The following is a 22,378-nucleotide window of genomic DNA, read 5'->3' as shown; positions in this document are numbered from 1 at the left end:
TATTAATTAAAACCATCGTCCCTCTGAACAGTGTGGGTTCCACTCAGTCCCACCTGTTGGCTGTTTTGGGGGTGCCCTGTGCTTTTCTAAAGAAAGCGCATGTCACGTCAAGGACCTCGCACCCGCAAGCTGCAAGACCATCGCTGGGACATTTACATTGACTCCTGGGTCTCCCCACAAACACGCCCTCCCTGCTGCTCATGGCTCTGAGAACAGATGAGGGACAAACCCAGCATGGCCCTACCTGGCCTCCATGACGGCAATGGGAATTTTCCCTGTGTGTTCAAACACCTGGAGGGCCTTCTCCACATCCTGGGATGCCTGGCTGTGGGGCTGACTCCGTGGAGGGAGGAAGGAAAAGAACAGGAGACTTAAAAGAAGGCTTGTCATTTGAGCTAAAAGGCGCGGAGTCGATGCGTGGCACACTGGGAATTCAGAACCACAAAAAGGCATAGTGGCTTTCTCTCTGCCCTCAGCAAGTCAGACCAATGAGCAGCCGGTAAGAACACCAGGCCCCTGTGGGAAGCCACTGCCACCCTCCCGTCTCCTTTCTACCTCTCCTCTCTGCTGCCCCCATAGGACAGTCAAGGGCTCCAACTAAACCAGCGATCCTCAACCTGTGGGTCGTGACCCCTTCGGCGGTCAAACGACCCTTTCACAGGGGTCGCCTAAGACCGTCCTGCATATCAGATATTTACATGACGATTCATAAGAGCAGCAACATTAGTTGTGAAGTAGCAACGAAAATAATTTTATGGTTGGGTCACAACATGAGGAACTGTATTTAAAGGGCCAGAAGGTTGAGAACCACTGAACTGAAGGTTTTCAGGTGAGAAGGAGCAGAGATTAAGTTTGATACTAAGGACAGCAGTAAATCATAAACAGAAAAAGGAATTAAGTATTTCATAATATTCACTTTAACAGCATCTGTAACAGTTCTCCGGCAACTCACAACTTTTAAGTAAAATGGTCTTAAAAAAGATAAGCATACCACATGGACACCTGACATGTGTTTTACATACATGCAGTTAACCTCTTTGTCTGTAATTCCTAGAAAAACATGACACCTCCCTGCAGTTTCACAGACACTTTGTCCACTCAGCCCACGTGGACAGTGATCTCCTAAAAGACAACCTTTCCACACACAGTGACTCTGCTGCTTCTGTTCTCAACAGAGAGACGTGACAGAACGAGCACTTGGGGCAACCGTCACGGCCCACCTGCACCAGGCACCCCAGGTCCCAGACAGAAAAGGCTCAAAGGCTCAACCCCATCACAGGAAACAAGAGTGTGCCTGGTGAGCAGGGGGGAGGGACAGGAGGGACGGGGGGCGGGGGGGAAACACCCCGAGGCAGCAGCACCAAGGTGAGTTACCTCTGTGACGTCCCTGGCTGTAGACAAATCCTCATAGAGCCCCATGTTCTCCACAGAAACCTGCAGAGAAGACAGGAGCGAGAATGCTGAGGACCAGATAGGTGTGGGCAGCTGGAGGTCGAGGGGAGGAGGGAAGAGGGGAGGCCAGGACTTGCCTTCAGGTCGGCCAGCCGCGTCTTGGCCAGCGAGATGTAGTCTGTGAGGAGGGAGCGGTACTTGCTGGGGACCAGGGGCGGGTGGAGAATATGCACCTGCAGCAGACGACACAACAGGACATCAGCTTGCCAGCTGTTCCTGACGTTCGGGACGGGAAAGTCAGAGAATTAGCCAAAGACCACGAGGGCAGAAGCTGGGGGAGACACGGACGGAATGGAATCCTGGTGAGGGTTTCCATGTGCTCCTGAAGGTTGCGCCTTCAGAAGTGGGCGGCCAGAGTCCTGCGGGAGGACCCGGGCTCTCTGCACACCTCTCCTCAGATGGAAGGCACCCCTGCCGCTGCCAGTGTCCAAGCTTCTAATCACCAGGCACCTTTCCACCTCAAAAGCCAGGGGTCAAGCATTCAGACAGGCAGGGGAGGCCCTGGAGGCATGAGCAGTGCTCTGGGCTTCACCCTGTGATGGGTACACGGCTTAATCTATTCCTCTACCTATTCTCTCACCTGGATTCTATGAAATCTGAGTTTCTAGGTGCCCAACCCCCCAAAACAAAGGCTGGGTATAGTTATCTAATTAAATAAAAGGCTTACAGAAAACACTTTACTCATGAGATTGATACAGACCTGTTATAAAAACTATGGTTTCCCACGCCCAGACGTAACGACCCCTGGCAGTTTGGGGTATGTCCTTCCAGGTTCTTCTCCTCCAACATAAAAACGTATTGTTCTTGAATATAAAACATGGGTCGTGCAACACTCCAGTTCTCCCCGTCTCAGCTCTCTGAGCTGCTCCAAGGAAGACCTGGGACAGCTCCCTGCATGGCCACCGGCCAGCGGGTGGTTTCTGGCCTTTCACCATCACCAACACTTTCACTGAGGGCATGCCTACACCCTAGCTGTTGGGTTTGCAGTGTTTAACCGGCACCTGCTCAGGAAGACCATCCTTGGACTGAGGAGGACGTGAGCAAAGGCGCCGGCAGCCGGCTTCTCACCTGCAGGTACCGGGGGGCCTCAAAGGGCACGAGGTCAGACAGGAACTTGAAGAGGAAGACCAGTGCCTTCTTGCTGCCGCAGTGGTGGCCCCTCGAGCTCCCAAAGGAGGCCTGGAAGGAGGTGGGTGTGAGGCACGGACAGCACGTGCCCTACTGTCCACGCAGGGACCTGTCAACGCAGCGCCTCAAAAACAGAAAACTGCTACTGGAAAGAGAAACCACAGAGCCAGCTGGTTCATACAATCCTGGAGGTCATGGCGAAGCGTTGGCTAACGTAGGCTGAAACATAACCATGGTGTCTTGTGAACTTCAGAGGCACAATTTACTGCCTAACAAGGACTCTCCTCGGCAAGTTGGGGGACATGCCAACTACCTACTGGGAGCACCAGCAGGTCAGCAAAGGTAACACACCTGGAACCAGTCTGCATAAGATGGGAACACGGGGGGGCCCTCCAGCGCAGCCTGACGCACAACCAGGAACACAGTGACCATGCAGTCCAGGTCGAAGCTCTCAAACGCACGGGCCAGCAAGCAGGTTACCCAGTCTAGGCAAGAATAACCATAGAAATAAAATGCGTATGTTCTGCTGGGGAGTAAGTGCTCCCCTACGACTTGCATACCCAATGCCAATTTCAAGGGACTGGAAACTGATAAGAGGAACCCAAACAGCAACTACGGAAGGCTGACGAGCAGCAGGCAGAGCCCGAGAGGGCACAGTGCACAGGATGCAGGGCACCTTCAGGGCATCTTCGCTGAGATGGGCACCATGATCCTCCTATTTTCCAACAATACTGCGCATACTGCACACAGACACACGCACACTCGCACACCCAGAACGCCCCCGGAAGCGCACCGGTCACCAGCCGCTGGGCTCCAGGGAAGCAGATCACCATTGTGGACACACAGGACAGCACGTGCTGCCAGTTCACCTCATGCGTCTCCAGAACCTCTTGTAAGTGGCCCAGCAGCTCCTCAGGACTCAGGAGCACGAAGAGCTGAAACAAAGTGCCTGGGCTGTCAGAGCAGGGCAGGAGCCAGACCCCACCCCCTTCCTGTAGGCACAACTCAGGGCTGAAAGGGGACCCTGCTGTGTCTCTCCTCGCTGCAGTGGTCAGTACTGGCTGGAACTCCAGAGCTCCGAGGGAGATCTCTATGGCCCTCGTCCTGCCCCGTGACTCACCCTGCGGTACAGGCCGGTGAGCAGAGGGTGGGTCCTGGCGAAGCTCCAGTCCCTTTGCATTTGAACGGCATCAGAGACTTCACCAGGAGGAAGAACAGACAAAAACATCACGTCAGCAATCATCAGAAAGCTGGGTTTTAAAGCCGCAATGTCAAAGAACTACCTTGTTTTAACTTGCATTTTTTCAATTAGTGAAGATCACCATTTCCCTGCTTGTTAACCATTTCTAGGTTATAAAATGTCTCTCTTTGGCCCAGATACCTGCTGGTGATCCTGTATCATATTTGCTGTTTCCTAATCCATCATTTGCACTTGAGTCTGGATGCTTTTAAACTTTAACTGTCAACACACGATCAATGAGGATGCTGTGGAAATGAAAAGGGCTGACACAGGTCCTCGGGGGCAGGACAGCAGCCTGTCAGGAGCGACCGTATCCCACCTGCGGACCCTCCTGGGGATGCACCGAAGCACAGAGCTGGCTCAGCGGGCAGGGTGTGCATTCAGCCACATCACTAAGAGTGAACGCTTGTCACTGGTAGTGACAGCAGCCAAAGGACACTCATTAGGAAAAGATGACATGAATATTAAACACTTAAGAAAACCATGGAACTACATAGAAAAATACTTAAGTTAATGACATATGGAAAAAAAACACCTTGAAATTTAAAAGTATGACTGCATCTTCAAAAATCTATTTAGAAAAAAAACGAGATTCTGTGTTAAAGCTACTTCTACTTTGGTGACGAGAAGGATGAGTTTTTCTTTCCATGCTTCTTTAATTGTAAATTTTATTAATGAGAATGTTATTTTCAAATGAAAGGATGGTTAATGATAAAACGTCCTTCATGATCTCAAGGGTCTGAAGCATTAACAGGGGCCCAGGCTCCTGTCCAGGGAGGCAACGGTCCCCAAACAAACGGGTCTGGAACCCACCTTTCAGCACCGGCTGGTGAGTGAGTATCTGAGTCAGCGTGTGCCTGGAAAACCTCTTTGGAGAATCTGTCGAAATTATACTGCGAAATGTGTGTCCACTGAATCCACTGAACCTGCAAATGGAGCAGAAAGAGGATCTCAAGAAGAGAGATGCCCGCGCTTTCCAGCAGTGACAACCTCCCACAACAATATGCCTCTCGTCAAAGATCTCCTCCACCCTCTCCAGAAGAAAAGAGGAGGCAGGAGAAGCACCTGGTGCAGAGCCCCAGCCCCTACTTCATGGATGCAACATGCCCAGCAGGCTATGCAATCACCACCCTCTTCAGCCAGGCACAAACGGTGGTTTTGTGTGTTGGTGGCTCCACTGTCCTCTTTCAGCCAACAGGAGGAACAGCAAGGCTTACAGAAGGATGCTCCTTCAGAAGGAAGCAGCACTAAAAGCACCCCAAATCAAGATGAATGGGAAACCATCCCAGTAAACACATCTTGAATAAAAAAAATAAAAAGACACCATACTGTCAAGCAAAACAGACCTGGACGCCGAGGCCTCCACTCCCAGCTCAGGGGCTCACAAGCTTGCCCTGTGACCTTGAAATTCTCTCTGCCAGGCCACCATGCCACTGGCTTAAAATGGAACCCAGGGAAGTATAGCTTCCACAAGAGGGAAGTATAGTTTCAAGGAGAGAGAAAACCACAAGCAGGCAACAAAGACCCCTGCCAAGCCAAGGAGAGGGAGGAGGTCAGACAGAAATCAGCAAGGGCTGGGCCTACAGAACCGGGGGGTGGAGGATGGGGAGTGTGTGATGAAGGCCCAGAAATCAGGGGCCTGGGCCCGATGGAGGACTAGGGCCCAGCAAACTGCCAGGGTTACAAAGCCTCGGTATCCCTGTCTGAGGTGGGAATCAGACAGCGGGGTTGTGCCAAGCCTTGCGCAGAGACTGGCACATGTAGGTGGCTCAAACTCACTGTCCCTAAAACCAACAGTGACCTGTGGAAGGGAAAGCAGGGAAAGAAACAGCGATCCCTCAGAGGGAGCAAGACACCACTGACAGGGCAGGAGGGATGAAGGGTGACCAGGGTTGAAGTGGGGCGTGCGCCAAGGTCAGCCCCACTGATTCCTCATGAGAGAAAACCAAGTATTCCAGCAGTTACATGTCCCAGCAGTTCAGCAGTTACATGTGCTGCCCAGGGTCATGAATACGAGGGCACCGGGCAGAGGGAGGACACAGGGGTCCCAGTGTGCCACCCAGACTGTTAGGGAATATCTGATATCTGATTTTACTGTAAGTATTGGCAACTAATTTAAAAATTTAAAAAGAAGCAAACACACTGACGATCATTATTTGATTCCTGGGACATGAGTTTGAGCAATCTAGGCATACTACAAAATTGCATAAAATTTAGAGAACAAAACAGTGTTTTCACTGTTTAAATAAAGCACTGAATTATACAGCACAGTTGAGGACCATGGAATATTTGTGGAGCACCAGAGCAAAAGCATTAGCGTAGAGCAACGCTGAGAAATTCTCTGGGTTTCCCAGGAGAGAGCCAACTTCCAAGGTCAGCCTCGCCCATGTGACTCTGAAGTGAATGCAGACATGTCCAAGCCAGCATGTCTACGTGCAGCTCCCGCCACAGAGAGAGAAAGCCAGCACGACAAAGCCAGGCTTACTGTAGGCTCGGCGGGAGCTGGAGCCAGCTGTGTGCTCCAGAAAGCCCTGCGGGGGGCCGAGAGGGCCACACGAGGGAAAGAGCACGGCAGTGAACCGGTCACTCTGGTGGGAAGAGGGGTGCACCACAACCAGCAGGAGTCTGGGCCTGGAGGAATGAGGGGCCCAGAGAGGGGGTGCCTAGCCTCCTGCCTCATCTCAGAGAAAGCAGGCACACCAGGGGGTTTCCAGTGCTTCCCAGCTGTCATCTCTCCTGACACTGACACGATGGCAGGGGTGAGCTCAGGAGTCACCTGTTGGTATTTAGTGTCTAAAATACCTGGGGCCTCTAACCTAGTGAGCACCGCCCCCAGGATCCCCCAGGAACGTACCAGCACCTCACGGCCTTGTACGCTGAGGACTCCTCCTGCACGCCAGCAGCCAAGGTTTCAAGTGCAACTGATGCCAGAACATGGGAGCAGAAAACAGCACATCATCACAGTCCATTAAAAACAACCCCTGACTGAGTGTTTCTAGATAAGGCAGGCATTTCATCCTTGGTAAGAGCCCCTCACTGCCAAGTTACAGACCTCCCAGGCCACCTAAACCCCCAGAGGGCACAAGGCCTTTAGGGTTCCAAATGCCTCAGTGAAGCCTTTAAAACCAATCAGAATATGTACAGTAGACAATGAAACGTCCCCAAATTCACCCTTAAACATAATCATTCAACAGCTCTGGAGGAGCTGAGCCAGGAGAAAAAGTGAAGGCTAAGTTTATACCAAAGTACAACCAAAAAAGGGATTTTCTGGTACAAGGACTCCACAGGGAGATATATACAAACAGGTAAAATACTTGAAACCGAAAGGCAGAATCTGAGAAAATTCCTGGTAAACAAACTGAGTCCTTTACAGTCTGGGGCACAGAGCAGTGCACTCACAGAGCAGCATTCTCTGCAACACAGCCACAGCAATCTGTGAACACAAAAGGAGTTACCGTGACTCAGTCACATCCGTGAACCACACAAGAAAGGTAGTTGTTACTCTGGAGTCAAATACAAAACTGACTTTTCAAAGAGGAACACTGCTAAGATTTCCTCTTAGGTCCACATATCATCCCAACACCGAGGAGACTAGAAGAGTGAAAGGCAGACTTTGTGGAAGTATCTGTTGTGATGCCCCAGAATGCCCAGGCCCTGGTCACATCCCGCTGAGCCCGGCCCCGATTCCCACGTCTGTACCACCCAGGTGCTGTCCGTGCAGAGTCCTGCTGACACTGTCTGGACTGGAGCTGGGAGAGTGCCCCCTCCCCTCCTCTGAAAGCACAGGCTGCATTCTGGGCCATGAAGACCTTTGCCGCCGAGCACTTTGGGAACCAGAAGACATGGGGAAATGACAACCTGTTCCCACTTCCCACACCTACTGGATGAGGGAGGGACAGTATGGGGGCAACTCATGAGCACAGCAAGGTCAGCCACTGGTCCAGGGATGTCCAAGGAAGGACCCCATGGTGGGTGGAGGTGTAGGGGGGCTTATTCAACAATCCTATAATGCTTCACCTTTGTTTTTCCTCCTACCTGGGGCATCTGTTCAGCCTCCACATTTCTTCTCGGACCTGAGATTTTCTGAAATCCCCTCAAAACAAACATTTGCACAAAATCTGAAAACCACAAAAGCAAAGTATTTACATACACTGCAGTCCCCGAGCAGCCAGGAGGCCAGGAGTCACACAAGATCACCCTCCTCAGGGGCTAGGAGGGCAGACCCTCAGGTAGCTGTGAGGACACCCTTGCTCCTGGCCCTGGGAGCCCTGCAGGTCACTACCCACCAGACGCCACACATAGTACTCACCAGACCCAAGCTAAAGCTCTGACCGAACTAGACTCTTCTTGCCATTTGGTTCAAAAGGAAAACACAGCTGACCCTTGAGCAACACAGGTTTGCACTGTGCTGGTTCACTTATCCACCATTTTTTTCAATAAACATACAGTCAGCATCCAGTCAACCTACCTCAGATCAAATCCGAGCCTGGGAACCCACATATGCACAGGGCCAACCTAAGTTTTCAGATTTCCGGATGGGTGAGGCATTGGTGCACCTAACCTCCATGTTATTCAAGGGTCAACTGTACTTATAATGAATCGAGTTTATATGTAAGGGATTTTATCTTAAAGTAGCTTCCAAGGGTTTCTTGGGGACTTTCAGTCCATCTCTTACACCAACACAAGAACCTTTACAGAAGACCCCAGAAGCATTACATTCTGGAGAATGAGGCAGGAAGGGGACTCAAATCTTCTGGAAAGGTTAGAGTCGAAGAGGGCTAAAATGAAAGATTTTCTACCTAATCTTCAATTTAAACTTAAACTGTCTGGAGCCAGGTTAAGGATTCAGGAATCATAGAGAGTTATAGGAAATCATGTGTGTAGATTTCACTCCTCGGAGATTACTGGCTCCCAGAGCAGCAGGAGAGGGCCCACTCCAAGGGAGAGATGCCCAGGAAAACATGGGTGACCAGCTCATGCCAGTTTGGACTTAGATAAGGATTCCCACCCCAAGTTCCCACTTGGCCTTTCCTGCGCATTTTAAAATAAATTATAGCCGAAACCGGTTTGGCTCAGTGGATGGAGCGTCAGCCTGCGGACTCAAGGGTCCCAGGTTCGATTCCGGTCGGGGGCATGTACCTGGGTTGCGGGCACATCCCCAGTGGGAGATGTGCAGGAGGCAGCTGATTGATGTTTCTCTCTCATCGATGTTTCTAACTCTCTATCCCTCTCCCTTCCTCTCTGTAAAAAAATCAATAAAATATATTTAAATAAATAAATAAATAAATTATAATTAAGCCCCCAAAAAGTTAGCGGCCCCATCCCTAACCACCTTGTAATCGGTGCTCCTACCCTGTTGTTTCCTACAACACGTTCTCTGTGGGGGTGAAACCGAGCCTCAATTAGCATAGCCCTCCTCCAACTGGGATGCTGAAGGACATTCCCTGCCAACCCCCCGTGAGGGCTTGTCCCTCCTCATTCAGCAGGTCATAATCCACAAATACTTAACACACTAGCTATAGGCCCCATAACATCATGGGTCAACAGGCTGACTTACCAAAATTGCCACACAATTCAAGTTAAATGCAACAGGTATGGCCCAAGATGACTTGATGCTAGATTTCCACACAGTGGGTGTAAGGGCCTTTTCTGCATCCCACAGATCTTCATAGCAGAAAACGGACCTAAATGAATCCCCCCACCCCAAGAACCTGCCTGTGATGAACTTACCAGAGAGCATAGCCCTGGTGGTGTTGACGTGCTGACAGGTGTCTTCTGTCTGCTCACACAGGCAGCGCAGGTTCCTGAAGAGCCACGCCACCACCGCCTGCATGTCCGAGTGGCTGGGGACAAGCAGACAGCATACCTGAACCCCTGCCTCACAGCCACCAGGCCATTTTCTTCTCACTCATTTTACTCAGCAGCTTAGGCCACTGAGAATAAGCTAGCAACCACCTGAGCCTTCTGTACCAAGAAGTTAGGGACACCTGCTACTAACATCAAAAATAATAATCTTCAAGTAGTTTACTAATACTTATTTGGAATAGCTTACTATTGTTGGGAAGGGGGGAAGGAAGTTCAGTAATAAGATAATCATACAAATAAAACAGACAGCAGCAATTACAGGCTGTAGGTTGTCACCAAGGGATCAGCCATGCAGCACAATCTGTGTGAGAATCGTGTGGTTTGCAAAGCCCTGATGGGAGAGCCCTCACCTGCCCCGCCTATCACATGTCATCTCCCTGATAACAATGTTTATGTGCTTAGCCACCTGTATATCTTCTATGGGGAACTGGCAACTGAAATCCTTTGTCCACTTTTAATTAGAGCAGTCAGGCCTTCCCCACTTCAAGATTACAAAAACATCCTTCCAGGATTCCCTCCAGTCCTTTTATAATTTCTTTTTTTTTTCCTTCTTTGATTCATCAACAATGTTTTTGGTATAAAGTTCCAACTTAAATCACTGTTTCTCGCTCTCTCTGTCTCTCCCACCTCCATTCGACTCTCTGTAAAAATCAATGGAAAAATATCCTTAGGTGAGAATTAACAACAAAAAGATCCAACTTAAAAATCCAGATGTGGCCCTAGCTGGTTTGGCTTAGTGGATAGAACGTCAGCCTGAAGACAAAAGGGTCCCGGGTTTGATTATGGTCAAGGGCACATGCCCAGGTTGTGGGCTCGATCCCCAGTAGGGGGCGTGCAGGAGGCAGCCGATCTATGATTCTCTCATCATTGATGTTTCTCTCTCTCCACTCTCCCTTCCTCTCTGAAATCAATAAAAATATATTTTAAAAAAATACAGATGTGGCCCACATGTACCACCACCAGTGTTTTAATATGGCATTTTCACCTCTGCTTGGCAATCCCCCAAACAAGATGCCGTTTTTCTTGAGCAGAGGACAAACATGCCGACCCCCAGCCTCCTGCTCGGCTAGGGGAGGAGCAACTGCCTGGCTGCCTAGAGCAGGAAGCTGCCATCTGAGCTTCCCAGTGCTTCTGGCACCTGCTTTCAATCAGTCTCTCTTCCTCTCCCCTAGATCCAGTGGCACTGGGGACACCAATCCAGAGTCTTCTAGGGAGAAAGAAGACACGGGACTGGTCCCCACTTCTTTCCACACTGCTGGTTTGCACAAGCCCATCTCAAGTGTGCTCAGTCGTCTCCCACTGGTCCATCTGCCTCCTGCTTCCAAACTCTGTTCTGCTACTAGTATGCCCTCTCCCACACCCTCCCATCTCCATGGGTTGCACCTTTTTACAAAATCCCCTTTCTGAGGGTTGGTGGGATTTCAGGAGGAAATAAAAGCACTTGCACGCATATATATTAACCATGTTTACCTGAACATCGTGTTAGTTTTTAAAATATTTTATCACATAATATATCTTCTGCAAAGAAAACATTACCAAGCCTGTGCACGATAAGGCTTCAATTAAAATAAAAAGTTCTCTTTAAATAATAAGTTATAGTTGACCCCTGAACAAAACAGGGGTCAAAAATCTGTATATAACTTGATCCCCCAAGTTTAATATAGTCATCACCCCTCAGTATGTGCAGGGGACTGGTTCCAGGACCCCCATCAACACCAAAATCTGCAATGCTCAAGTCCAGTCTGTAAAATGGCAGAACAACACATACAGCTGACCCTCTGCATCAGCAGACTCCCAACTACAGACCAAAATTACTGGTTTTTGTTTGTTTTTTAATATATTTTATTGATTTTTTACAGAGAGGAAGGGAGAGGGATAGAGAGTTAGAAACATCGATGAGAGAGAAACATCGACCAGCTGCCTCCTGCACATCCCCCACTGGGGAAGCGCCCGCAACCCAGGCACATACCCCTGACCGGAATCGAACCTGGGACCTTTCAGTCCGCAGGCCGACGCTCTATCCGCTGAGCCACACCGGCTTTGGCAAATTACTAGTTTTAAACCTCTCAGTTGGCTGAGTCTGAAGATGCAAAACCCATGAGGGGGGGCGGGGGGGGGATTGTGTGTCAGTAGGCCTGCACAGTTCAAACCCATATTCTCCAAAGGTCAGCTGTAATAGTTTCTCCAGGCAATTTTTGGCTCTGATACATGAGACGTACAAGACTAGGTTACAATGTAAATCACGTAGTCTTAAGGTAACATTATATTATCACTACCTTTCCAGTAGCTCCTGGAGGCTCACAATGTTTTGTATTTGAAGCTGCCACACAGCTTCCAACAACAAAGAATCCTGAAAAAAATAACAGCATTGTGAGTCCTTCAGGATGCATTTTCATAGAGTGTTCAGTCTGTGTTCTTAACCACCACGCTCTATTTAAAATCCAAGTGGAATAACAGCATAGCCTAAACTATTTTATCCACTAGTTTTAACACTCACCAAGCCTCAGACACGCCCACTACCATCTTTCCCCTCCTCCTGCCCATCCTCACCACTCGTCCTGCAGGCTCCGCTAGGACCCTGCCCTGTCTCTAGCTTGACCCACTTCTAGACCTTTCTCCACTGTGGCCTACCCAAGATTCCAAAATATAAAGGAACATGCCAATATCTTTTTAGAATCCTTCGTGGCTTCTCACAGCCTTGAGGATAAAGTTCACTCTTGGACATAGCACAGCCCTTTGTGATCTGCCCCCCCCCCTTCTGTCCTCTCCCAGGGAGGCCCTCCCTCCTGCAGCACGGACACACACCATCCCTCAGTCACCCTGCTCCAATCACATCTGTCTCCCAGAAACCACACTCCCACACTTCCTGCACCCCCAGCACTCCTAGGAAGCCCTCGCCAACCATCCAGATACAGTCGCCCCCCTTCTCTGTACCCCATCAACAGTTGCACAGTGTTTGCGGGTACCTCCTTCCCATCCAGCGCATTTACTGAACACTTTCCCCTACTCTCTGCAACTGAGATGCTTGGTGAGATTCCAAAAGCAGCGTAGGGGTCCTGTGGGCTCCCCCCAGACAACAGGACACTGCTTGGAAAAACCCTGGAGTCAGGACTACAGTCTCAGGTTTACCTGTACTTTCCACAATTCTTGACAGAAGGTGAGACGGGAGAACATACTGTGTGCCAGTAAATGCCCAGTGATCTCTAACAGGGAAGACAGTTTCTTCTGAAAAGAGAGGTTAAACCTTTTTTAAAAAATGGGCAAATACCTGAAGCAATATTAAAGAAACATCCCATTTTCCCAACAGCTTAAAAAATAAGAGCAGCACAGTTACCACATCGTGCCGTGCCTTACTCTTTGCCCTGGGTCGAGCAGCACCCCACGGGAGGGCTCCGCGTGCGCCTCACAGATCTGCACAAAGCTGGAGGCCACCGTGTGGCTGGACAGCACTGCCACTGGAACCCCCAGCCGAGAGGCTCGGTCCCGCAAAGCAGAGCCTTAGGAAAACACAAAACGTGGAAGAAAACACTACAGCATCTAAAACAGGAAACTTAAGAGATTAAAACACCTTCTTTTAAGCTGCAGCAGCCCAGAAATCAGCCTTTTGAAGGTCAGAACAGATCTCCAGGGAAAACACAAGTCATCGAGTGAAGATAATTTCATGACTGAAGCAGCTCACGGACAAGCAGAGCAGCCACTGGAGCCTGCAGCTGCATGTACATGCTCGTGTTTTGGCAGAGACATTCTGTTAAGAATGTTATCAACGTTTCCAAAGGAGCACAACAAACTGAGAACCACAGCAGGCTCTTTTCTAATGACTTCAACGTCAAAGACAGACGGGCTCTCGCCAACGGTACAGTGACGTCCGGTGGCAAGCGGGTCTGCTTTCCCAAGGCTGTGCCTCACACCTGTGGGCAGCCCCGGTTCAGGAGTGCTCCATCCTGGGGCTGCTGCCAAGGGGAACCTGGGTGCGGGGTGTGCAGGCAGCCACCAGCCTCTGGTCTGCACTCAATAAAGTGAGAAAGGCCAGGCAGTCTGAAAACACAGGGTGCCTACAAGCACGTTGTTTTCTAAGTGACTTGACTTCCATAGCTAATTTATTAGTTTCAGTGTAGCAGTCACTATCTTTAGCAGGAAAAAAACTAAAAAAGTTCGTGAGTTAAGGGTTTCTATATTTCTGTGGTCAAAGCTAAGAGCTTCTTGTATAAGTTCTCATTCCTTGGTCTAAAGTCCGTAAAAGAAAACTGTGCGGCCGAATTCCGCTCCCTGGAACGATGATGCGTAACTTGTGAAATTCAAACACGACAGGACAGCGAAAAGCAATAAGCGTCCCTGAGCTTGCTGTTTCAGGTCATTTCAATGGAAATCTAAAACAAATCCATCAGTTAACAACCCTGGCTTCCCACCCGCAAATTCCCATGGCTCCCTGAATGGGCACCACTGTCCCCCTTTCCCAGGGACTGGCCCTTCCTCCTGCTTCTGCCCCTCGTGAGGCAAACCCTGCTTTTTTGTTCGTTTGTTTGGGGTTTTTTTAAAATATATTTTTGTTGATTTCAGAGAGGAAGGGAGAGGGAGAGATAGGAGCATCCATGATGAGAGGGAATCACGGATCGGCTGCCTCCTGCGCGCTCCGCGCTGAGGATGGAGCCCACACCCCGGGCTGTGCCCGGATCGGGACTGGAACCCTGACCCTCCAGTCCGCAGGCCGACGCGCTATCCACTGAGCCAACCGGCCAGGGCCCAGGCCCCGTTTTTAAGTAACAGTCGCAGAACACGCCCCACGCAGGGCGCAAACACCCGACCCGACCCGGCGAGGAGCAGCCGCCATCGTGGGTCTGGACCTCCGCTTCCGGGAACACACAGCGGGGGCCTCACAGGGCGCCGGGGCCGCAGAGGGGGCTGTGACTCACCGACCAGCGCGCCCGGGCTGCCGCGGTCCATCCACCCGTCCGTCCCTCGGCTCCGAGGCGGCTCTGCGGGCGCCGGGCCTTCCACCTGGAACCCAGCACAGGGCCTGGCAGCGGGCGCATGCCACCCCCCCCCCCCGTCCCGGAGCGCCCGCCTGCCGCCCTGCGCGCGGGGGCTTTGTTTGCAGAAGCGAAGCTCCCCCATGGTCACTAAGCTCACCCCCGAGAGGGTAAACGCCCCCCGTCTTCTCCTCCCCCGTCAGCACCGAGGGCCTCCTCACCTCCAGCAGCAGCTGGCTCAGGTCCACATGGCGCCTCAGCAGCTGCACGGCGGCCGCCAGCACCTGCGGGCCGCGCTCAGGACCGGGCTTCTGCCTCCGGGCCCTGCCCGCTGCGGGACCCGGTTCGGACAACGGGAAAGCCGGTCAGTGACCCCGCTCAGGCCCGGGTCCCACCGACAACAAGGGCCACGGTCACGGGCGCTCCTGGGCCCGCACCCCCCTCCCACAGCCGCCTGTCCCACCACGGCGACCCGGGGACAGGACGCGGAGGGGCCGGAGAGGGCAGGGGTCGGGGTCACGGGGGCAGCGGTCAGACCGGAGAGGACCGAAGGCCACTCCTGCGCGCAGGCCCCTGACCTCCCCGGGTCGGGCCGGCGGAGGCTCGGGCGGGAAGGGGGGCGGCCCCACACCCACTTACCCAGCAGCTCGGCCCACGTCCTCCTGCGGCCCCCGGACCCGGGGTCTGAGGCGGCGGCCAGCGCTCGGGAACCCGACATGGTGAGCACCGGCAGCCGGCGGCAGCTCCAGACGTCCGGCCCGCGCTGCCTTCCCATTGGCTGAAGGTCCGCGCTGCCTTCCCATTGGCTGAAGGTCCGCGCTGCCTTCCCATTGGCTGGAGGCCCGCGCTGCCCTCCCATTGGCTGGCGGCCAGCTCCTCCTTCCCATTGGATGGCTGACCATTGGCTGGCGGCTTCCAGGCCACACCCCCACCTGGGCGGGGCCTCGTGCGGCAGCCATCTTGGTGGCCGGAGCTGGGCGTGGAGTTGGCGGTGAGCAGGGCATCACCTACGAGGAAAGGGCGGCATCCCTAATGCATTGTTCCTGCAAACAGGACGCACAGCCGGCCATGAAGACACAACCTGACAAACACAAATCCCAAAAGCCGCGCGCGGCGTCCTGCGGACCATGGAGAAATCAGCCCGCGGAGCGCTGCCCGGTACGACCTGCAATGACGGACGTGGTTGGTGTCCCTCCGCCCAAGACGGTAGTGAGACGGCCAGTGACACCAAGGAACTAAATGCTTGATGTCGCTTGACTTTACATTTCAATGGCCACACGTGCCCAGCTCCGGAGTGGACAGCACAGCGCCCTCCTCTGTCCTCAAGCACAGGTCAGACTCCAGAGTAGGGCGCCCTCCCCAGGCGCGGAGCCCCACTGCAGTCTGGCGGCTGGTGCCTTTCCCATTGACGTTGTGCAAAGCTGAAGTTCGTCCGTGTTCTTAGCTGCATGAATACAGGATTTGCATTTAATATTTTTATATGCTTATGTTTTATTTTCTGGATACTGTAGTATGATCTTAAAAGGCCTTTCTGGCTGGGAAGAGACCGCCAATTCTTCAAGGCAGCAAAGGGCCTGGCGGGTGGGCATGCCTGTGATCTGCAAACTGACCAGTCCAAAGCCAGACCCAGGAGGCAACAGTCCTCCCATCGCGGCGCCAGGTGCCAGGCATCTTGGAAGCGCTGCTACAGCCCAAAGACCCCGAAATTATTCAAACTAGCTAATCCTGACTGTTCACCCTGCCCAGCCTTGCCTTTCCCGTGGAAACTCCAAAAGGCAATGACCTAAACCTTCCCCTTGTTCCTGTCCTCTGCCTCCTGGCCACTCTGGTGCTGCCCCACGTGGCCCTAGGACTCATGAATGTAATAAACTCCCCCCACCCCACCCCGAGCCTCTTGTGACCATCTCATCCACAACATTTTCTAAATTAAAGTGAGGGCAGCTTAGGGGTAGAAGGGTTAAGGCCTCCAAGCCTCACCTGGGACTGGGGAGCCAGCCCTGGACCTAGGGCCACGGGCTTCACTGACGAGCCACTCTGGGCTGGCTGGCTCACTCGGGCCGAGAACAAACTAGAAGGCCCATCAGGTAATGACACAGGCTTTCTCATCACCTCAAATGGAAAAGGCTCTTTAATTTGTTGCGACAGATTTTTACCAGTCGTAAGTTCTATGCACACGTGCAAAGACAGGTGAGAGCCTGTTGGAGGGCCGAGGCCTCTGGCCCTTCTGAAAGTGAATCAGAAGCCAGTCCAGTGTCCTGAGTAGGAAAACCCCCAGTTCTTCCAGCCTGTGTGGGTCTTTCTTCCATGTCTCCTTAACTTTCACACAGAACACTTCACTCCTGCCACTTCTGGTCACCGAATATGTGGAGGTTTTCCCCTTAACAAGCAATTCTGACACCAGCCGAGTGCCCTACCATTTAACTCAGTTCGAACACTGTCCACACGGAGACAGATCCCACTGGTTAAGGGCTCAGTCCCATAGGACGGCCCGCACTTCAGAGGCCAATTCTAAGTCTTTTTTAAAAAAATATATTTTATTGATTTTTTACAGAGAGGAAGGGAGAGGGATAGAGAGTTAGAAACATCGATCAGCTGCCTCCTGCACACTCTCCACTGGGGATGTGCCTGAAACCAAGGTACATGCCCTTGACTGGAATCGACCCTGGGACCCTTGAGTCTGCAGGCCGATGCTCTATCCACTGAGCCAAACCGCTCAGGGCCAATTCTAAGTCTTGTGTCCCCAGGTTACCCACAACTTCTGCCTGATTTGGCAACAAATTGGGGAGTCCCACGACCCCTTCCTCGGATTCAATTACTTTGCTAGAGTGACTCACAGAATTCAAGGAAACACGTTTACCAATTTTTTAAACGATAGAGGTGACCGGCCAGATGAAGATACACAGGTCAAGGTCCAGGAGGGTCCCAAGTGCCACAGAGCTGAGATGGGTCACCCCTCGGGGTTGGACATGTCCCCCCAAATGGAAGCTTCCCACCCCAGAGCACAGGACAGGGTGGAGAGCATTCTGCCCTCAGTGTACAAAGGGGACCTGTGTGTTTGTAAGAAGTAGACCACAAAAGACCAGCGACAGGGACTGTATCTGGGGCCAGTGTGCACACATCAAACCACGTCAAATCAGCCAACACAGATTGGTAGTGACTTCTATAACTTCACAGAGATGTCGGCTGTGATGGGAACAGGCATGACTGCAGGCTGTGAGGCCTTAGGACGGCACACTTGAAAGTGTACCACTCATTTTAGCCACCCTGCACTCCCTGTTCAAAACAGACATTCGGACTCTGTAAATGACCTCCAATGTCTTCAACGGGAAGAACACCGTATCCTCTGTATTTTCTCCACTCCCTCCCCATCAGGAACTCCAGGGCGAGCAGCCCCCCTCTCCCACTCGTGCCCACACAGGACGCCCCGTCTGTGGTGGTCGTCTGGGGGTTCCCCTCGTCATCCTGGCCGAGTTCTGGGACCCGTGTCCCGTCCTGTCCGGTGCTCTGTGTCTCCTCTCCCTCCTCACCTTCTCTACCACCCGCCTGGAAACGTTCCCTGGGAGCTGTTCTGGGCTCCCATTCAGACATCGAACACGGCCTGGCTTTATTAGCATCCCTTGGGATTCATGTCCTTTATCATTATCCCAAAATAAACCTAAAGCACAAAAGCTCGGCCTCTCACATTTCAGCTTTTCCTCCCGGACCCCTGAACCATGCCTGGCTGTAAGGAGCCAGACAAAGAGGGCATTCAGGGGCCTCTGAGCCATGGCAACAGGGGCCTGGCCACTCACTCTGCTTGGATCCCTTGGGGGAAGCCGACCTGTTTTTTTTTTTATCTGACGTGGAATCAGCGAGGGGATGAGAGAGAACCTTGGCACCCCACTCTCCACAGCTGAAGCTGTCTGCCTGCATCTAGGGGAGTCCACGGGCTCAAATTGTCTTTGATCTTAAACCCAATTGCCCATGTACTGACTCACTCTGACCTTTGTCTCAGTACACACAGTGCCCTCACTGTGCCACCTTGCATGCTGGAGCCCGGCATTCCCCTCCTAGAATCCTGTAGCTGCCGGTCCACAACGCCCCTGGGATCCAGCCCGATTGATCCTTTTGGCATCCAGGAGCCACCAAACACCAAACACAGAGCATGGGAAAAACCACCAGTGGGTTCCTTCACATGGAGCACCTGTAGCTCTCACCCAGCCCTAGGGAAGGTACTCCGTGTGCGGTTTCCCCCTCAGAATGGGGGGGTTGGGTTGGGTTTTCACTGGTCTTTCCCAGGCATAGGACATCAATGCCCAGGGCTCAGCAAGTATGTGTGACTGGACATCCTACACCATCAGGTGAATATTTGGGGACTGTGTCTGCTAATGTGATAACTTGATAAAAGTGACTCCAGTTTCAAGCACTAAACGTTTCTCTTCTGTCCCCAAGCACAGCCCACTGTGAGGGTCATGTCCGGCCCCTGGGATTTCCTCATGGACTGGAAATGAAGTATGGAGAACACATTTTTAGGCTGCAGGGGATCCCGTAACTGTAGAAACGACCTTGCTCCAAAGCTGTCCAAGCTGAGTTAATGATTGACCTCGATCAATTCTACCGTGCTTCTCAGTCACAGCCGGAAATACACTGTTTATTTCTAAAATCCAAGTGGCATGTTCAAGTTATGGAAGAACTAACATATCCCTAATTCTGATCATACTTCGTGGGCAACTAGCCCCATGTTTTAACCCTAGTGCCATTTTCGACAGGAATAAACCCATTTCCCTCCCTACCAGGTGCCTATGCCGTGCTCCAGGGTAAGAAGCTGGCATCAGCACTCCCCTTGGTGTGCAGCCCAGACAACTGCCAGCTTACACACACAAGTTCCTCATGGCAGAGCCCTCAGTCTGAACAATCACAAATGTGGGCAGTGCTTGGGACCCAGCCAGACGGAAAGGATTATCTCGACTTTGTGACTAGTGGGAGCAACTTATCACTGTGCCCAAAGCTCCCACCAGCCAGCCAGAACCTGGGTATGTCTAGTGGCCAGAGACATGGGCCAATCGGACCGGTTTTCTCTTCCAGTGGAGTCCAGTGTGCCAGGTTGGAATCCCTCTCACCGCCCCACCCTTAGGCCATGCCGGCTTCCCTCTCTCCTTCAGACTACTTCTAGGTCTCCTGTGGTACTTTCTGGGGGAGATGTGTGGGTAAGGGACCTAGGAGGGAAATATAGGGTTGCCAGGCGCATCTAGGGAGCCGACTGATGCTTCTGCTTTCTCCTTTTGATCACAACCAGGAGGACAAACCTTCAGATACCAAGAGATAAGTAAAAACTAATTTTTAAAACCTTTTATTAAAACCCAGTGTTCTAAACCTCACTAGCTGATGTCTTGCAACATGCACAGGGATCCCTAAAAAGTGATCAATGCCAGATCAGAAAGGGTACTGTACCCCTTACACAGGTGACCTCAAGGGCCTCTGGGTCAGCCAGGTGTGACTTGTCACCAGGTCTTTAATGAAGCCCCTGCTCATCAAATGAGATCCTAAAACCATGTGGCCAGGGAAATAGGAGGCCCTTAGAGCAGTGGTTCTCAACCTTGGCTGCACATCAGAATCACCTGGGAATCTTTTTAAAATCCTGATTTCTGGGCCTCATCCTCCGGAAATTCTGTTTCTTTGTTACTAATGTTGTGGCCCCACCCCATAACAAAGAGACAGAATTTCTGGAGGATGAGGCCCAGAAATCAGGATTTTAAAAAGATTCCCAGGTGATTCTAACGTGCAGCCAAGGTTGAGAACCACTGCCTTAGAGGAACAGGGAAGGCACTTTGTGTGGTGCCGAAACCCAGGGCCAAAGGGGAGGTACTTCTTGCTATGACCCAAGCAGCTTCCAGTCACCTTCTCTGTCCAGTCACTCAGTGTGGCAGGTGCCTCATTCAAGGTGCTCCAGACACCCAGGGGGGAGGGTGGCCCGGCCTGCCTGCCGTGGGGCCGGGAGTGCCCCCTCCACCAGAGGTGATGCAGATGGAAGTCTTGACTCCCACGGTGTCGAAAGCAGAAACCACTTGTGGAGCGGGCCCATCAGGAATGAGCTCCCAGTGCAGGGAAGCCAGTGCCCCAGATCACACACTCCTGGCATTGTGTGACAGGCGTCAGGGGGGACTTTCCTTAAACCACCGAGCAGCACTGAGGGGTCCTTACTGTTGCCATCCCAAAGCAGACCTTGAAACTTCTTCCTTCCCTCTATTGACAAGTGTGTGTGTGTGTGTGTGTGTGTGTGTGTGAGAGAGCGAGATTCTTTGCACCCTTTTTTCAGGAGGTAGCATAGGTCCCACCTGACCCCTCTCCCGAGTGCTAACACGGTTATTTTGGCAGCATGTGCTTAGAACTGAAAGTTATCCAGCTGCTGAATGTAGAAACTTTGGGCACAGGCTGTCTTTATCAAACTCCTTTTCATTTTAAGATTGAAACTCCAGATGGCATTATTTGACAGCAGGGCCCCAGGCAACAGCCCACCCCCCACCCCAAGTCTCCTTCAAATGAGATGAAATCACGGCGCTGCTGTGACTGTTCAGAACAACCAGGGAACTTCAGAACCCAGTTTCCCCCGATTCGGAGAGAAATCTCCAGGAATCTGCATGTTGTGTGCTCCCCAGGGAATCCCGGCTGGGACTCACTGCCTTATTGCCATTTATTCTCCAGTTGCATTTGGCTGTTACTCTGACCATGTAAAACTATGGCTGCAGCCCTGGCTGGTTTCCCAATGGTTAGAGCATCTGCCCATGCACCGAAGGGTCAAGGGTTCGACTCCTGGCCAAGTTCACGTACCTAGGTTGCAGGTTCAATCCCCAGCCCCCTCGGGTGCGTGCATGAGGCAACCAATTGATATGTCTCTCACATCGATGTTTCTCTTCCCCATCCCTCCCTCCCTTCCACTCTCTCTAAGAATCAATGGGGGAGTGCGGGGGAGAATATCCTCAGGTGAGGATTAACAAAATACAAAACAAAACAACTCTGGCCGCAGAGGTCTCGGATTGGCCTGGATAAAGCTGCCTGGGTGCCACTCTTCCCACGCGGTGAGTGAGCTGGCGGGGAATGAAGGCACAGTCTCGGTTTGAGGGCGTGCAGCTCACCCACCGGGGACCTGAGACTATTTTTCCTGGAGACAGTGGAGCATTTATCGCAGACTGGGCCGTCTCCCTCGCCCTCATCACGCTAAGGTAACCTCCTGAGGTCACCTTGCCAGCAGGCCCGCCACAAGCGCGCGCGTGTGTATGAGAGTGTGTATGAGTGTGTGTGTGTGTGTGTGTGTGTGTGTGTGTGTGTTGGCAGGATGATTCACAGTCCTCCCGGCTCCCCCGCATTCCAGCGTAAACGCGCCCAGGCCCCGCAATCACTGCAGTGTGTTTGGGGCTGGATGCCGGGCGAGTACGCGAGTGAGAGCCGCGCGTGGGTGCCCGCCGTCTGGCTTTCCCGGGAGCTCCGGGCGGGAAGAACCGCGTCTGGGTGCGCGCCTCCTCTGGGCCGGCCCCGCGCCCCCTACTACCGGCCCCCCCACTCCCGACTCCCCGCCCCGCTCCCTCCCCAGGCCCCTCCCGCCCCGCGCCTCTTCCTCTGCCCTCACCTGCGCCGCGCGCCCGGGGCGGGGCCGCCGGGGATGACAAAGCAGCGGCAGGAGGCGCGGGACCCGCCCCCCGCGCTCGGCGGGTGCGTCGGCCGCTCCGGCGCGGCTGTTATGGAAACCGGC

General features: G+C 52.5%; 1 protein-coding gene across 1 annotated transcript in view; it reads right to left on the bottom strand.

The window, feature by feature from the left end:
- Window positions 1-15,370, bottom strand: part of FANCA (FA complementation group A) — a gene marked incomplete at both ends in the record, with an annotated part of 41,124 nt that extends 25,754 nt beyond the window's left edge. The window contains 18 exon segments of the mRNA XM_081108338.1: window positions 245-333; window positions 1,375-1,434; window positions 1,530-1,625; window positions 2,521-2,631; window positions 2,932-3,065; window positions 3,374-3,515; window positions 3,701-3,777; window positions 4,634-4,746; window positions 6,675-6,741; window positions 7,220-7,253; window positions 7,856-7,938; window positions 9,551-9,663; window positions 11,962-12,035; window positions 12,815-12,910; window positions 13,040-13,182; window positions 14,596-14,680; window positions 14,874-14,983; window positions 15,292-15,370. Coding sequence (XP_080964464.1) covers window positions 245-333; window positions 1,375-1,434; window positions 1,530-1,625; window positions 2,521-2,631; window positions 2,932-3,065; window positions 3,374-3,515; window positions 3,701-3,777; window positions 4,634-4,746; window positions 6,675-6,741; window positions 7,220-7,253; window positions 7,856-7,938; window positions 9,551-9,663; window positions 11,962-12,035; window positions 12,815-12,910; window positions 13,040-13,182; window positions 14,596-14,680; window positions 14,874-14,983; window positions 15,292-15,370 — 1,706 coding nt within the window.
- Between the last annotated feature and the right edge of the window lie 7,008 nt (window positions 15,371-22,378).

The sequence above is a fragment of the Myotis nattereri genome (assembly GCF_964212035.1).
Source record: "Myotis nattereri genome assembly, chromosome: 15".
NCBI classification, from domain to species: domain Eukaryota; kingdom Metazoa; phylum Chordata; class Mammalia; order Chiroptera; family Vespertilionidae; genus Myotis; species Myotis nattereri.
The sequence above is the reverse complement of the archived record's forward strand: the minus strand, read 5'-3'. Positions and strand labels throughout refer to the sequence as shown.